This window comes from Pseudoliparis swirei, chromosome 7 (assembly GCF_029220125.1).
Source record: "Pseudoliparis swirei isolate HS2019 ecotype Mariana Trench chromosome 7, NWPU_hadal_v1, whole genome shotgun sequence".
Taxonomy (NCBI): domain Eukaryota; kingdom Metazoa; phylum Chordata; class Actinopteri; order Perciformes; family Liparidae; genus Pseudoliparis; species Pseudoliparis swirei.
This window is the reverse complement of record NC_079394.1, coordinates 20630795-20647703: the sequence shown is the minus strand read 5'-3', so window position 1 is coordinate 20647703 and position 16909 is coordinate 20630795. Positions and strand designations below refer to the sequence as shown.

General features: G+C 42.0%; 1 protein-coding gene across 4 annotated transcripts in view; it reads left to right on the top strand.

Annotated features, from left to right (window-relative positions):
- agtpbp1 (ATP/GTP binding carboxypeptidase 1) overlaps positions 1-14123 on the top strand; it is a 28335-nt gene extending 14212 nt beyond the window's left edge. For 3 of the 4 annotated variants that reach the window (XM_056419493.1, XM_056419495.1, XM_056419496.1), the window contains 12 exons: positions 145-228; positions 389-478; positions 719-867; positions 1048-1135; positions 2071-2215; positions 2728-2878; positions 4520-4700; positions 4958-5087; positions 5774-5905; positions 6992-7168; positions 8333-8484; positions 12015-14123. In XM_056419493.1, the coding sequence (XP_056275468.1) occupies positions 145-228; positions 389-478; positions 719-867; positions 1048-1135; positions 2071-2215; positions 2728-2878; positions 4520-4700; positions 4958-5087; positions 5774-5905; positions 6992-7168; positions 8333-8484; positions 12015-12195 (1660 nt within the window). In that variant the 3' untranslated portion in view covers positions 12196-14123. The remainder of the gene's footprint in view (positions 1-144; positions 229-388; positions 479-718; positions 868-1047; positions 1136-2070; positions 2216-2727; positions 2879-4519; positions 4701-4957; positions 5088-5773; positions 5906-6991; positions 7169-8332; positions 8485-12014) is intronic. The other variant, XM_056419494.1, reaches the window with a different exon arrangement.
- Positions 14124-16909: the final 2786 nt, after the last annotated feature.

Sequence of the window (16909 nt, the reverse complement as noted above, 5' to 3'; positions counted from 1 at the left end):
AAACTTTGCCGTGTTTATCAGGTCCTGGTTCTGGGAAAAAGCATATCCTTCGCTTATTGGATTCATCCTAAAAAATATACACTATTTGTTCATGAAAAACATATTGTGTTAATCATGAGCTTGTTTGTGGGTCTAATCCTGCAGGTCTAAAATATTCCAGGACATTGAGAGGTTAATTCATCCCAATGATATCGTGGATAAAGTAGTCTATGACTTGGACATTCCCAGGTGAGTCCCTCCTACTGAGTAAAGCATTGCAACACTAAAGCTGAATGGAGCTCAAATTACAACCAAAGCTACGGTTTATCCTTTTTTGGATAACTTTGAGAGCATCACATGCACAAAGCAGATGAGCTCAACCTGTCGTCCACGTGTGGATGTGTTTCAGTTGTCCGGTGATTGAAGACAATGGCGAATCGCTGAAGTTCAACTCTCAGTTTGAGTCTGGAAACCTCAGGAAGGCAGTTCAAATGAGGAAGTAAGTGTTCATCGTCACAGCAGTTAAATTAAATAAGTAAGGTTGACACAATCAAACAAAATCACCTTTTTAATATAATGATAGCATTTGAAGCTGTGGTCGCCTTTTACTATATTCAATCTACTTTCACAACAATTTCACATAAATTAGATTTAAAACAAAAGAATTGGAGACGAGTATTGTTGATGGTTGATGATGTTTGGGTCCAAATTTACAGATTATGTTGTGGTGTTTCTCCAGATATGAGTATGACCTTGTGCTGAATTCAGACATCAATAGTAATCACTACCACCAGTGGTTCTACTTTGAGGTGAGCGGCATGCGCGTTGGAACCACCTACCGCTTCAACATCATCAACTCCGAGAAGTCAAACAGCCAGTTCAACTACGGTGAGACGCATTACTGCACGTCAAACACTACAGTTTGTCATTCTCATCTGCCCGCCAGAGGATTTAAACTTATTTCTTAATGCGTTTTGACATTCAGTCAAGATGAAGTGGTTCGAGCATCCGACAGCACATGTCCTAAACTGTGTGTGTGTGTGTGTGTGTGTGTGTGTGTGTGTGTAGGCATGCAGGTGCTCATGTACTCTGTGCAGGAGGCGATCAGTGGCCGGCCTCGCTGGGTCAGAACAGGAACAGACATCTGTTACTACAAGTAGGTCCACTCGGAGGGGAAAGGCAAACACTATCTTCACAGTAACACGGGGGCTCGTGCATCATTTCATACAGCATACCAATTTTGCCATACTGCAGACAACGTGCTGCAGTTTATTGATTACCTTGTACATGTATGTATTTCATACACAGTCGCTATAAAGCACTCTCAACCACTTTATTGCCTGCTACATGTTATTATGAGCTGGTATTTATGTACTTGGTATGTCAACTTTTTTGAAAAGCATTCTTTAAGGAGGAAAAGGGAGACACACCCTTTCTTCACAAATTGCATCACATATGTATTTATGAGATACAACAAGGTCTTTTTTATGATTTCCCATAATGTTAGGGCGTTATGGTTCGGGGTTTAGACATCGTCACAGAGTTGTGTTTGACCTTCCTATAGGCGTACATCAGGGAGGAAGGATATTAGGATCCATCTCAATATAATGTAGTCCAGAAGTACATCATCTCTATCTATTCCCTTAGTAATGAACATATTATTTAATTTGACACATTTCTGGGTTTATTGCCAGGTAGTTTTTACACATATAAGAACTTTGCCTCTTTATTGTTGTTGTTGTGGATAACAATAAACATAGTAAAAGTGAATATACAAATTTAAGCAAGTGTCAAGAATGTCAAGAAGCATGAACATATGGAATAAAATAAATTACAAATAAAAGGTGAAAAGAGATACTAAAAATACATGCGCAACATAATCAGGTTTTAAGTGAACAAGTTGTACAATTTGTGTGAAGAATAAAGAATAAGTCCAGAGATAACAGTCCACATTGTAAACTAGTCCATGTGTGGCACAGCTGTTGTATTGCATTGCAGTAGATTATACAGGTGTGCCTTATAAAGAAGCCATTGAGTGTGTTATGAGTGCTACATCGTGCAACATTTACTCATGACTCCTCTTCTCCTTAGGAATCACTTTGCTAGGAGCTCGATTGCAGCGGGTGGTCAGAAAGGGAAGTCCTATTATACGATGACCTTCAGCACCAGCTTCAGCCATAAGGATGATGTCTGCTACTTTGCCTATCATTACCCGTATACGTACTCCACTCTTAAGGTAGTATTGCAATACCACAGCTTGCTGTAATCTAGAGACCACTAGTATTCAGGAGTACACATCTCTGAGCACTAACAACCCCCACCCCCTCAGGCCTTATTGTAAGGGTTTTGCTCTGCCTACAAACATGTACTGCTAAACCCCCCAGACCCCCAGTGGGAGACCGGATGCAGCCTCATGATGGAGTCAACTGTTCCCCCGCCCCCTGTAATCATTTATTTGCCCTTCAAACCTGAGCTCAGATAGCTACTGTGCTCTCAAACGACTGTACACTCATTATGTCAATAGTTCCGTTGTATAATTACACTTAGTGACTGTGCATAATTGCATATAATACGGGCAACAAACGATAAACCCAATCTGAATCACATAATCACACATGTCCCAATAAACAGCCAGTGCAACAATACAGCATTACAATGTGTGATGGACGGGGGCTCGAATGGAGGTTGTGGAAACTCTTAGTTAGCAAAATGTCGAAAATGTATTCAGGGATGTCGTCGTATCTTCAGATGCACCTGTCCAAACTGGAGGCTTTGAGGACCCCCCAGATCTACCTGAGACGGGACGTCCTCTGTGAAACTCTGGGGGGAAACAGCTGCCCCCTTCTGACCCTCACTGCCATGCCAGAGTCCAACTCTAATGATCACATCTGTCAGTTCAGTAAGTAAACCAGCGCCGTTTAGCGAGCGGATGTTAATCGCGCGCTTTAGCACCATTGTACAATGTCTGCTGGCCTGATAATTACATTGTTCCATGAAAGATTAGATAGTTACATGTTGTGTCCCGTGACAGATATAAACAGTAGTATGCACACACATAAGTACATATATACATACACAACATGTACATGCATATAAAGTTTAAACAGGTTTCCTGGTGGAAGTCACTTCTCGTCAGTGCCTTCGATCTCCGTGACCTTGTCCGTCACCATGGAAACATTGTCACATGACATGTAAGGACTCTGGTTCGGTGCTGTGACGTCGCTAGTGACGTCACAGAGCACCGAACCAGAGTCTGTATATAGAAGTGATTTCCAGCAGGAATTCAGTGTGTGAATCTCACAGAAACCCCCCCACCCCTTCTCCATTCAGCCACTTCCCGGGGTGGGGGCCTCTGATGGGATATCACAGACAGGGTGGGTGGGAAGGTTTATTATATATTATATATGATTGGTTATTGGATAAAAGAGGAACAAAAGGAATTAATTTCTAAAATAATTTAGAAATTAAAGAAATTCAAGTGCACACAATTCAGGAAGTTACTTGATTTGTAAAATAGTGTAACGTGGGACTTGTTAACCTGTGTGATTGTCGCTCAAGTGGGCCGTAGAGATTTCTCTGAATGGGCCTCGCTCCTATTCACACCTGGGCCCATGCAAAATAAATATTACTGAATATTTCAAGGTGTGGTGGCCATATATATATATATATATATGTATATACATATATATATATTCTTATTAGAAGGGTTTGTGGGCACTGACTTAGTCAGAGCAGAGGACCCCCAGCCCGTTGCCACCTTTTTCACCTCTCATGAGTTTGCAGGTATGCTTATTGGCTCATCATCACTTCCACAGCTGAGCAGAACAATCGCTGGTTCAGGATTTTTATATCCAGGAGAGGATGGAATAAGATTCACAAGCCGTTATTGTTTGTACCCAAAACTCTTATCCTCTGCTACGGATTTGGTTATCCTGACAAAATAAAATCATAAATGGTAAAAAAATAAGGCAAAGAAAAGGAGTTTTTAAATATGCAACACAATCATGAATCGGTATGCAAACGTGCATGACTGTCCAACATGTATTTTTGTCAGATGTCCTCTAATGAGCCATAATATCTCAACATTGAATGACTGTTGTGTGGTGAGTTGAGACAAACCTCACTGACGAATCCAATCAGTCATTTTGGTGATGGAAGCTAATTCTCCACTTTGTAGACAAATCTGTGTAACAAAATAATTTAAGCTTATAGATCCAATATCCTCGTGCTCGGCTCCAGTTCTCCAAAATGTCCACCAAGAAATGAACTCCTAAGTGACAGAAATGTTCCTTTCTCATGTTTAAATAATTTAAAACGAACCCTCGCAAGAGCATCTTCCTGCATTACTGCTGGTTATTACTACATTAGAACATCCCTGGGGGATCAGGGCATGCCCGTGTTCCCAGCTAGGTTACTGTAGTACGTCCACTGTGCTTCTCTGATGCGTCTTCTCAGCTGTGAACACTTTAAATTGAAGAAAACTTTCTTCCCCATTCTTCTATGTGTGTTTGTGTTTGTGCTGTACTCTTCTCTCTTTCAGGGAACCGTCCATTGATCTTCCTGTCGGCCAGAGTGCACCCTGGGGAGACCAACGCCAGCTGGGTAATGAAGGGCACGCTGGAGTTCCTGATGGGCACCAGCCTACTGGCAGCCAGCCTGAGGGAGGCCTACATCTTCAAGATAGTCCCCATGCTTAACCCCGATGGAGTTGTGAACGGAAAGTGAGTGAAATGAGTCGAGAAAGAAATGAACACACTTTCACAGCTTTCAAATATACACACTGAAGAAGGATACACCTGCCGAGCCTACACACACACACACACACACACACACACACACACACACACACACACACACACACACACACACACACACACACACACACAAACACTGTTGTCTTGAAGGCTTCTCCAGCTTTTTCTTTGTTCTCCTTCACTCTGTATCCTCCTCCTCTTCTGCCCTCTCCTTTCTGCTGTAGTCATCGTTGTTCTCTGAGTGGAGAGGATTTGAATCGCCAGTGGCAGAACCCCAATCCTGAGCTGCACCCCACCATCTACCACACTAAGAGCCTGCTGCAGTACCTGGCACACATACAAAGGGCACCTCTGGTAGGACCTCTTATTAACTGGACTTAAATAACTTCAGGTGTATTTTGCCGCATCATCTTTCCTCTGGAAAGTATGGAGAACCTCTCCTCACATCTTATTATGCTGGTGCCATTCCTCCTGTTCAGCTGCACACTCTCCATGTTCACTAAACTCCACATCAATAAATCATCACATTGGTTTTGAGTCATTAATGCAGTTACCATAAACAGCAGCCTCCATTGCCCTCTGTAACGCATTGTGTGTCAGCAGGTTGGATATAATGGTCTATTGCTTTTATAGGAGATTTGTTTACTGTACAAAGGGCGAAGGCTTAACAACACACAGCCAGGTGAGGCCGCTGTAGGTCTTCACCTTGCTGTGTTTAAGTCATCGCCCTTTTTAAAATAGATCTGAGAAAACGTTTTGAGAAATATGAGCAGTACCACTGACATCTACAGCGACGATGACACAGCATCACATTTAACGATCAACCAGTGGATTTATTTTAGCTGTTGTATTTTTTTATTAATTATGTTTTTAAATAGCTATTTAAACAAGTTTTTAAACATAATGAGGAGATCGTCTTAATCATTGGAAGTTAGTTGAAGCTTCCTAAATATTTCTTACATTCACTCTACACTAGACTTACTTTATGCTCTCTCTATGCGTGTGTGTATCTGTGTGTGTGTATACACATTTTTTCACAGGTGTTCTGCGACTACCACGGTCATTCCAGGAAGAAGAATGTGTTCATGTACGGCTGCAGCGTGAAGGAGACAGTCTGGCAATCCAACATCACCGCGACATCCAGTGACTTGCAGGAGGACCTTGGATACAGAGTGAGCACCTACACACACACATACACACACGGATACAAACACACAATCTCACTCTTCCCCTCTGTTTTCAGATTACTGTTCTCACATCGTTGAATGGTAATTGTTACATAGAGATCACCTTTATTACATTTTACAGAAAAGAGATGCCCTCATAGCAGCTTATATTTAAATCTGTCAGGTCTTTGTGACGGGGTGAGGCTCAGGTGCAGAGAGACAGGCTGGACGCAATATGAATAACAAAAAAGGCACTCTTTAATGAGGCAAAACAGTTTACAAAAAAAACAAGGTCCAAAAGGGGCAGGCAGAGAATCCAGGTTCAGGGCAGGCAGGGTCAACAGGCAGAACCAGGAACACGGACAGGACGACGGGAAAAGGACACGGAACCATAGACGACAATCCGACAGAAGACAAGGGAAAGACTGACACAATATATAGGGGGGGAAACAGGTGTACGACATCAGACAGTAACGAGACAAGAGTGGCTGAGGGCAGGTGCAGGGAATTAAACAATTAAGACAGAGAAGACACAGAGGAGACATAGGAGACACGGAACACAGGAGAAACAGAACAGGGTGTTACAAAATCAGCATTGAAATACAATCCTGTGTCGCTCACTAGAGAACAGATTGTAGCACCGTATTACATAACATACATAACATGTGTTTCAACACCAGCTCTTTTCTGACAAACATACTCAAATTGCTTTTACTTTGGTAAATTTGATAATTCACCTTGAAGTCGACTGTGAGTGGGGAAGGACTTCTTATCGTTCACCTTTCAAGTTGGTCAGGCCAAGAGCCGTTTGTTTCTTTTTGGCATTTTGGAATGCAACTCATATCTTTCAGTCGGCCGAACGCTAATCAAGATGCCAGTTTAAGACGAGTCGCTTTGAACTACAAACCCACAGCAAACATTGGGGGAAAGCAGCGGTCAATACTGCTGCTTTGTCCAGCCACTGCTCGGTACATAAGCCAGTCTGTGTTAATTGTCCCCGCTATAAAAATGTACTTTACCATCTGCCCCTCGATGTACTCACGCACGCATGCCGACACAAAAGCACTCAAAACAGTGTTGTATGTTTTTCAGGCGCTTCCTAAGATCCTGTCCCAGATCGCCCCGGCCTTCAGCATGGTCAGCTGTAGTTTTGTTGTGGAGCGCTCCAAAGAGTCGACGGCCCGTGTTGTTGTCTGGAGAGAGATCGGAGTGCAGCGCAGCTACACCATGGAGAGCACGCTGTGTGGTTGTGACCAGGGAAAATATAAGGTAGGCCTGTATTTTATTGTGTTTAAATGCAGGCTTTTATGTTGCATGCACTTCAATACAATAACCCCGCAGTTAAATACTCTCTTTGTGCATTTTCATTAGAGAAATAGGGGAGCGAAATGGGAGGGATGGGAACGATACGCAACGAAGGTCCCTGGCTAGACATTGCCATTCATGGTCGGTTTAACCTCTTAGATACCTGGGCAGCCTGGAGGTGTTTGTTTGTTGTGCATGTGTGTACGTTAATGCGCTACATTGTGGGAAAGGAGGCACATTAGCCAGAGCTATTTTCAAAACATAAAAAAAGTTGAGTATCATGCACAATTAGCCGATTGTGTCTGGTTTTATTGCATCGTAGATGTCCAAGTGTGAGGGAGGTTTCCCTTTAAATCTGATGAAATGTCCAGCAGGTGGAGCTGCAATCCTTTTTTCCACTTTCTCAAGGCTTGGCCTCTGTCTTTTGTCCTCCTTTCTTTTGACCCTTTACCTTGCTTTCCTCTCTCTCGTGGTCTTACCACCTGATTTCCTTCTTCCTGAATTCTGCCAATTTCTAGGGAGGCCATTTTGGCACTAATTAGCACCCCCGCCGGTTTATGACCAAGTGTTTGTCCAGATGTGCAGGAACTAATGTCTACGGAATTGAAGCTGCATATCTCTGTGGTCACGCCAAGTTTTGATGTCTCGAGGTCCGCTCTGGGGAAATGAGAACATGAAAGTTTTTTGGTTGAGTCGGGGGTTAGCTGTGTGTGTGTCTCCTCGAGTGAGTATTCGGTTACTTGTATGATTGTACAGCACTGTGAGGGCTTTGTTCGGGTTGCAGGTGTGAGTTCATGTGCTTTTGAATGTGTGCTTCAATGCAAATGAAACATACTATCATATTTCTACATGAAAAGTTTCCTCAGCAACTGCTTTCCAGCATTGAGAATTGGGACGTTTGAAGATGGACAACAGCTTCTTCCCCTGGCTCCAGAGCAGCTGTAAAAAAACCTACAGCAGCCATTTTAAAGTAGATTTCTGTTGGACCCTGACATTCTTTCTTAATTCAGCTGTATATTGGAAGTGAGCACATTTTTTGGGTTGTGGCATCTTTGGCGTATCCTGGTAAACGTTTAGTATCTATCTGTTGGTATTGGTCTCTGATGTGCATGTACATGTTCTCTTCAGGGTCTTCAGATCGGCACCAGAGAGCTGGAGGAGATGGGAGCTCAGTTCTGTGTGGCCCTGCTGAGGCTGAAGAGGCTGACCGGGATCCGCAATCACCAACACCTGCTGGATTTAGAGAGCGACATCATCGGGACACAGTCTAAAGTGGTCAGGTTCGTAGTAACACAGTCACACACACAGATCACGCAGGTCAGGCTATTTCGAGTGTTGCTAAGAAAAAAGGTGACAAACTCTCACACATCACAGTCAAGTCACTTAGTCTGCGATTGAATGGAAACAAAAGGAACCACGGTTTTTATTCTCAGCATTGCAACCTTTCCAAAATACTAACTTTGAAATATATGTGCTACCTAGAGCTATGTAGGGTTCTTTGGCTTGTGTCCATAGAAAATTCCTGCTAGAAGCTTTTTATAATCGTTCCACCTGAAAGTCGTTCAGAGGGTTATACCGAGAGCTATCTGTGAAAGGTTCCATCCAGAACCAAATATGAGATACAAATAACCCTTCTTTGGTGTTGTGGACCCATACAGGACCCTCTTTGGAGGTTCTAATGGGATTCTTTTATTTATTTATTACAATTTATTTTAAAAAGGTGTTCTTCAGAACCAAAGGGTTCTGGGTAGAACCGCCGCCCTTCAGGAAGAACCCTTTGGGAAGTATTTTGTGCTGCCAATAATTCTACCTGAACATCAGTGCAGTGGTTCCAGACTGTTCTCCATTTATCTGCACAAAGCCTCTTCCTTACCGCCAGACACGTTGCCCCGTTGGCTCCGATACTCAGCGGTGTCACCCCGGATCTCCTCTGAAGCACGACTCAAGAAACAAATGGAGACATGCACTTCTGTGAGCATCATTGAAATTCTATCAATGATCATGTGTTATGAATATCATGAAAACCCTAGAGTGAGAGGAGAATCGGCATGAATAATGGCCAGCAAAGTGATTATAGAGTAAAACAGTCACCAGATGTTTGTCTTTCTTCATGAAACCCTTTACTCCTACACAGCGAGGTGAACACGAGGGTACGGTGTGGATTAAATGCACACGGAACATGCACACGTCATTAGCGTGTCACTTGTAGTTGTAATAAACACAAGTGGGAAAGAAACACCTTTAAATTGATGACAGTCAGAGCCTCAGAGCAGGCCCTCATCCTCTGAGGTGCCGGTGCGTTCAGGAGACAGCGGCATTCAAAATGTTGAACTGTAAGACAAACTAATCTCACTAGTTAAACTTATTGTTTGTTTTATCTTGTTTACTTTGTAGGAGAGTTCATCTTGATTGTTATCTTTGAGTTCACAACTGGCCTCTGTCTATAATATAAAGACTTCTCAAATAAAAAGTAACCTTATTTTTGTTGTTATAGACTATTTCTATTTCTTAAATTTTTATTTATTTATAATAATACTATCTTCTACATTTAAAATCTAATTATTAATCAATTATATGATAGAATAGTAGAAACATGATAAGGAATTGTTACTTGCATACAGTCCTACTTCAAATATGGGTTTTTTTACTATTTAAAAGTCATCACTATCCATATCAACTTCTCTTTTGTCAAAAGGTGCGCTTCAAAACAATGTCAGGTATGTTTTTTGTGTGTGTTTTCACTGTTTTTAAAGCTTTTTAGACGACCCAAAACAAAACACAAGATTTAAAGATGAATATGGAAAATTAAATTTGAATTCTTAAATCATGATCAAAAATCAAACATGTTGCACCAAAGTTTCTTGAGTCTTCATCCATATTTAGAAAGATGGCTTCAACCAGTCATGAGCCGGTGACCTTTTACATCCGAACAAATGACCACATAGCTTAACTGGATGTCAATCAACTCTATTAAAATTCCCCATTCGGAAATGTGAGGTCCACACAGATCAAATTGTACTTCAGTTCAGCACCGCAAATAAATTATTAAACTTGGCCAAACCCAAGCCGTGACCACTAAGGTTATCTTAATTTCTTATTTCTTTTTTTTTTATGTCAGCAATCTCTCCTCCACAGATTTGTTAAAGCAGTTGATTTGAAAGAACGGCTTTAAACTCTAAACCACTTAATGCTCACGTCTCTCCATCTCTCTGTGTCTCACAGTCTCTCTCTCTCTCCTACTCTCCTCTAATATTGATATATTCATTCATCATTTATGTGTCTGATCATTAAGGGACTCCAAAAGTGTTTTTTTGTGCGCTAGTGTGTTTGCGTGAGTGTCCTTTGGGATTGTTTGCTCTCATCCCGGGTTTATGGTTTTATGCGTGGGGCTTGGTATGGTACCACTTACCATTTAATCGGTCATCACAACAATGATATTGTGGCCATTGGGAGGCGTCTGCAAATAAGTGGGTGTCTCAGAGTGAGTAAATGGGTGCATACGGGCATGGGTGTGTTTTTGTGTGAGTCCTAAGGATGACAGGAAGAGATGTACTCATTTAACTGTTTGAAGGTATGGAGTACGTGAATGAAGGTAATTAGGGATTTTAACGCACATACGCGGTTCTGTATATTGAGATGGACTGTCGGTAGAGACTCGTACAGAACATGTAACTCAAAGAAGGGACAGATTGGGTCTGTTTTTTCTATAATGGCCGTAATGGCTGACTCTCAACTGTCATTATCTGTTTGGGAAACATTCTGTCCATCCACATCATCACACACACACACACACAGACACACTCACACACATTTACTGTACATATACTGATGCACAATTTCTCAGTCTCTCTCTGATGCACTCACACACTGGTGGGCTTGGTGGGAGATCATTGTCTGAGCCCCTCGGAGATCGACTGTCTCCCTGGGATCACATTTCAGACCATTAACACCATTAAAAACCCACTAAAGCCACTAAAACCCCAAAGAATCGGCAACCATTTAACCATTAAGACCCACAGGGAAAGAAACAGCCTCCCCAGTCAGAGCACACTGTCCAGCTTCTATTTTCTTAAGATTTTAAAATACAATTTAATATGAATAATATTATAGTAGATTCCTTGTCTGTTGTTTGGAACGTTTTTAAACAACATTGTTATCTTCAATATATTTGTACAGCTATTAGTTCCAGCTGAAACAATTGATAGATTAGTTGATGTACAGACAATTCATCGAATAATCATTTAAGTCACTTAAAAGCAAAAATTACCAATTCTTAAGCTTATTGAAATTAGGGATTTAACGCTCTTCTTTAAAAAAAAATCTTTTATTTATTCATTTTAAATGATCAATATTCATATGATTGTCGAAATGCGATGAGATCTTCGAGCAGAATTTAGAATATAAATGCACACTAAGATTACTTTGTTTCAGAGTCAATTTTATTTCTACCTAAGCACAGCAAATAACTAATATATCACATCTAGTCAAATAAACCAGTATATTAATAATATTACATTTTGTATGAGTGTCTCGTGCCAGCTTTGATTTGTGCTTTCGAGAAGTGAGCTTCTCAACAGAACGTGTCCAAAGGCCATGAAACCCATTTCCGATGGTTGTTTACTCTGAAATCAGAGAGCTCTTAGTCTGCCTCAGAGTTCAGCTCAGAGTGAGGACCACATGACAGTCATATTATTATATGCTACTCTATAGATGTGAAGCTTTTAAGAAGTGCTATGCAAATGTTTAGCATTTGTTCTACGTTTTCTCAAATGAACTAACAAGTCAATGACATTGTTGATTTGTTATCCAGCAGCAGCCCCAGCACCTACGTGATGGAGGAGGATGAGCCGTCCTTTCTGGAGGCGATAGACTACAGCGCGGAGAGCAATGATGAGGACGGCGAGCCTGAAATCGAGCAAGGCATCGAAGTCCAAGAGAACGCCAATCACCTCGATCGGCTGTCGGACTGCGAGACGAATCACAAGGACTAGCGCTGCGGCGTCGTTCCCCTCGGTACCTCGGCAATCTGAGCTTCCAACCGGCCGGTGCTCCGATCGTCAGCTGATCTAAAATGAGATATTCACAGGGGAAATGTTCAGAACACCCTCATCGCTGAATAAATAGCTTAGATTTACACTTCATATCGAGACACTTTACGATGCTACGTAGCTACATTAAGATGCTCCTTTCCCAGACGGATTGATCTGTTGAGCCCACTGTGTTGCTCAATGAATGTTCTCACCTTTCACCGCCATCCTATAACCTTGATGGCCTGTGACCCCTGACCTCAGACACCATATAGCCTCTGAGATTCCCTTCTAGCTGGGCTGAGCAGTAAACAGCAGGCACCGCCCATCCATAACTGGAACCCTTGTCCGCTTGCACATTTCTCACAGCCAATCTCACACTGGAGTTACCTGTGGAACTGTAATAGAGCCAGTGGCTTCCGACAGGTACTGTTTTTAAAACTCTTCTCACACGTCACCCTGTGTTTAGTTAAAAACTCCTGGATCTCCCTCACTGACCAGCTTAAAGATCCAATCGACAGGCCTTCCTTATTTCCTCTCCTGGACTTTAATTTTGTATTCTTGTTAGTGGCACTTCCTTGTGTCCTTCATTGCCTTGCCTCCTTCCTTCCATTTCTTTCTGACTCGGTAGTCTAGACGGGATGCAGGGATGACCAAACGGCTGTTATCAGAGCTGCGGGTCGACCTCGTCCGTCATCCCGACAAACCTACTCCACCTGAGCTGTGACCTCACTTCCCCCATTCACCCGTCCCTCTTCGGCCACAGTGCTCGCGGTCGGATAATCGATGTGCTGTTTGCCTTGCTTTATCCAGAACTGAAACTATTTATATTACTCAAATGTAAAATGTTCACGTCTTTATCAAGACAAACCGTGTTCTATAAAAGAGAACCAACTCACAGGCCTGGTTTGAGATCCTAGGCTCACGTAAAGCATTAAAAACATGAAAATGGAATGTAAAATATCCACATGCACTGTTGCTGTCTTCATTGTTTTTAATAGTCTACGGTATTAAACTGAAAAGAGCAGAAACAAACAAGACGCATGAGCTGCAGGGAGCAGAAAAGCCTTTTGCACTTTGGAGGAACACGACAAATGCAACACGAAGAGAACAAGTGAATCACCTTGCGCCACGTCGCCGTTTGCAAACCTCGGCTTCAGTCGTCACTTTGAAGTTCACAGAGTCCAGTCCGGAGCTCGTGGTGACATTGCTGTGATGTTTTTAAGATTATACTGGAATTTAGTTTCCTTTTCATCCGTTCCTGAGATCTATGTGTACATTTGGTGGATTGGCTGAGGAGAGAGCCATGCGTTAACACAGACGGAGCTTTGTATTGAGAGCTTAACGTGTGTTTGACTTTCCGTCCTTGAGGTTCTTCTCTGTTGCATTTGTACAGCGCATGGCTATTTTATGTGGTTTTTATTCTGTAATTTATTACGTATTGTTATCTGGGATGCAAACCTGTATGTATGTATATGAGGCTTTTTAAGTGTATGAGTGCAAAGTGTGTGCGCAGGAGTTAAGTTATTCCATTATTCATGTTACAGTGTGTTTCTTCTTTCACTTTGATAATCTTTTCATGTTCTCTTCCCTTCCCTTCAATCCCTAGTTTTCTATCCTTCTCTTGGCTCTACTTACTTTCAGATTTCACTCGCCAACAGCATACAGGGAGGTAACTGTTCCTGGTGTCTATGGGATATAAATAATGTGAATGAGTGAACGTCCCTCTGAGAATTGTGTATGCTGTCATATTTATGTTTGTCCTTTGCAGTTTATGTCGGCTTCTTTTCTTTTATGTTTGTATCGAGGAAAACAAGCGGAGTAGCGATTCGTTTGAAGTTGACGCAACGCAGAAAATGAAGATACGGGAAATAAAATGTGAATGTCCTAAACTGTCTGCTGTATTATTCTTAAACGTGCGCTCATCAGAATCAGAATCAGAATCAGAAACAGTTTTATTGCCAGGAATGTTTACACAAACGAGGAATTTTTTTTGGCGGTAGGTGCAACATTTGGACATGACAAACAACAATCATCACGACAGAAAGACAACATGAGGACCTTTCTCCGACTTGGTAAAGTAACTGTAATGGATCCTAACCAAGTTATGAGAAGAAAGAGTACGTGTAATTAGGAGACAGAACCAAAAACTTCAACATAGAAAAGAAAATGTTCCTACAATCTGGGTCTAATTTTTACAGTTTTGCTTTACCCTTTTGGTTTCACCCTGTGACGTTGGTTTGGGTAATTTGATTAAACTGGACTTTATTCAATGGGTGACTCGTCCATGCCCTTGTCAGGCTGTCTAGCATTGTAGCGTTTCTCTGCAGTTACCTGGTGAGAAACATGTTCTCATATCTGGGATAAATGAGGATTGACAAATTGATGTTGGTGTACAGAGAGTATAGCATTGGTATTTTAAGATGAGTGTTTTAGTTTTACAACTCAGGGACTTTGTAACACACACACAGAGGTACTGAGGCACCGTTGGTCTCTCATTGATCATCTTGTCCATACTGAACAGATTCCTTCCTAAAGTCATTTTAGTGTAAACAATAGGGGACGTAATCCACTGTTTTCTTTCTGGGCAAAACACAATCGAAGTTCAACCAAAGGTAATGTGTGAAACGAGTTCTACGATCGTGATGCTATCGCTCTACCACAGCTCAGCATGGGAATAACGGCTCTGGAAATGAAGGAGAGATGTGACACAAAAACACACGGAAGATTTTCAAGGAATGTATATATAAACGAATGGTATGAGCTATAGAGCTATAGATGTATAACGAGAGGAATAATCTCCCTTTCAGCATCTGCTACGTACACATATACAGATATCTATCTATCGAGCTGCTCTCTGCAGAGACAGAAGGGGAAATTATTCCTCTTTATGGAGATGGTCATTTTGCGTGCGTTAAAGAGATAATGTTTTTGGTTCCAGGCAGATGCAGCAGTTAAATCCATAAAGAAGAGGCTTCAAAAATCAGATGTTGGAATGGTTTGTCCTCAATCAACCTCCTGCTGCGCAGCAGCTCTGAGTTCAGTTTGGAGGCAACAGAAAAAGGATTTGATTTGTTCACAGAAGCAATCAGGAGTGCTAAAAATGTCTTCGTGTAATTTATTTAAAAACTGTGACATGAACGTGAAAATTAACCTCTGAAACGCGTAACATCACCAGTAGCTGTCAACAGAGCTCTGACTGGGTTTGGTTTGAGTTGATTTATTTCTGTGCTAATAGAGCATAAGTAGACACTCAATCACTGACTGTCAGTGGCACAGTTGTATAAGCATTTGTTTAGCAATGTACCTCCGCTGCGAAAGTGCCCCGAGTAACCGAATCGTTTGCTTCTGAGGAAGTGAACAAGGAGAGAAGAAAGTAAGAAAAAGCCAGCATAAGCAAATGACTTTAAAAGAAGTATTGTACGGTGCTGAATGGATATAAATGGACAGAAGGATGCAGAGGAGGGAAAAAGGACATGGCAGAGAGAGAGAGAGAGAGAGAGAGAGGGAGAGTGAAAGCAAAGAGGAGGACGAGAGGAATTTGGAGAGGTGGACGAGAATGTTAATTTGAGGAAGGCAGCAGGGAGAGAAAAGCTCTTTTCCTCACTGAGCCCCACGCCCTCACTTCCTGTCCCTGCTGTCAATCAGAGCCGCTGAAGTGCATCGGACAAAAGATCCGCCCACCCCCACATATCCTCCAACCACCACCAGAAACAGCAGCACCAACCAACCAATTAACCACTCTGGTCAGAGGACAGCAAGTGTGTGTGTGTGTGTGTGTGTGTGTTGCAGGGTGGAAGATTCTCATGGTCATCAGAGACCCCTATTTAGAAATCTCTCTCTCTCTCTCTCTCTCTCTCTCTCTGCATTCAAGCAGGCACCAGCCTCCATCCTCACACTGACGAGCTCTTTTCTGTAGTCAAGTGCGGCTCCGTGGGTTTCTAATAGCGTAGCCAATTAGTGCCAGTGTCCGACTTGGCTGCTTCTCCGACTCACTGGTGGTCCCACTGAGGGACAGAATGGCTCCAATGAAAAGGTACAAGTCCACAAGGAAGGGCCTGACAAACACGTGTGTGTATAGGCTGCATGTCACAGCAGCACACAAGACTGTGTGTGTGTGATCTCATTGTAATTCAGCATCAGAAGTCCTCACTAAAGAGTTAAACATTATAAGCTGTTAAACATGATGAAAAGAGTGCTGATGAAGATGGTTGAATGGATAAAAAAGATGCCAATAACAAACAATTAAAAATGAGTATGAAGTGTTTCAGCTTAACACCAACCACAGTATGCTGTCTGGCTTCTCCCCATGATACTATATATATATATATATATATATATATATATATATATTATGTAAAAGCGTTCTCTTTATGTAACCATGTAAAAGTTTCATAGAGATAACTTTCACAAGAGAAATAAAAACAAACATAAACAGATTAAAACAACTGTTGCGCAACAGTTAAAATGAGCATGTATTAGAATAAAAAATCAAATTGTAAAAACAAATACTTTAGAAGTATATGCGTGACCATTTCAAGTCCTTCTGCTCGTTATTCCCACGGGAAGAGGCCAACTGTTAAAACACTACACCTGTCTCTGTGTGAAGTGGGCGTGGCTCTTACCTGGCTCCCTCCCCCAGAGAGCTCATTCACCTCACCTGTCTGCTCAGCTGCCT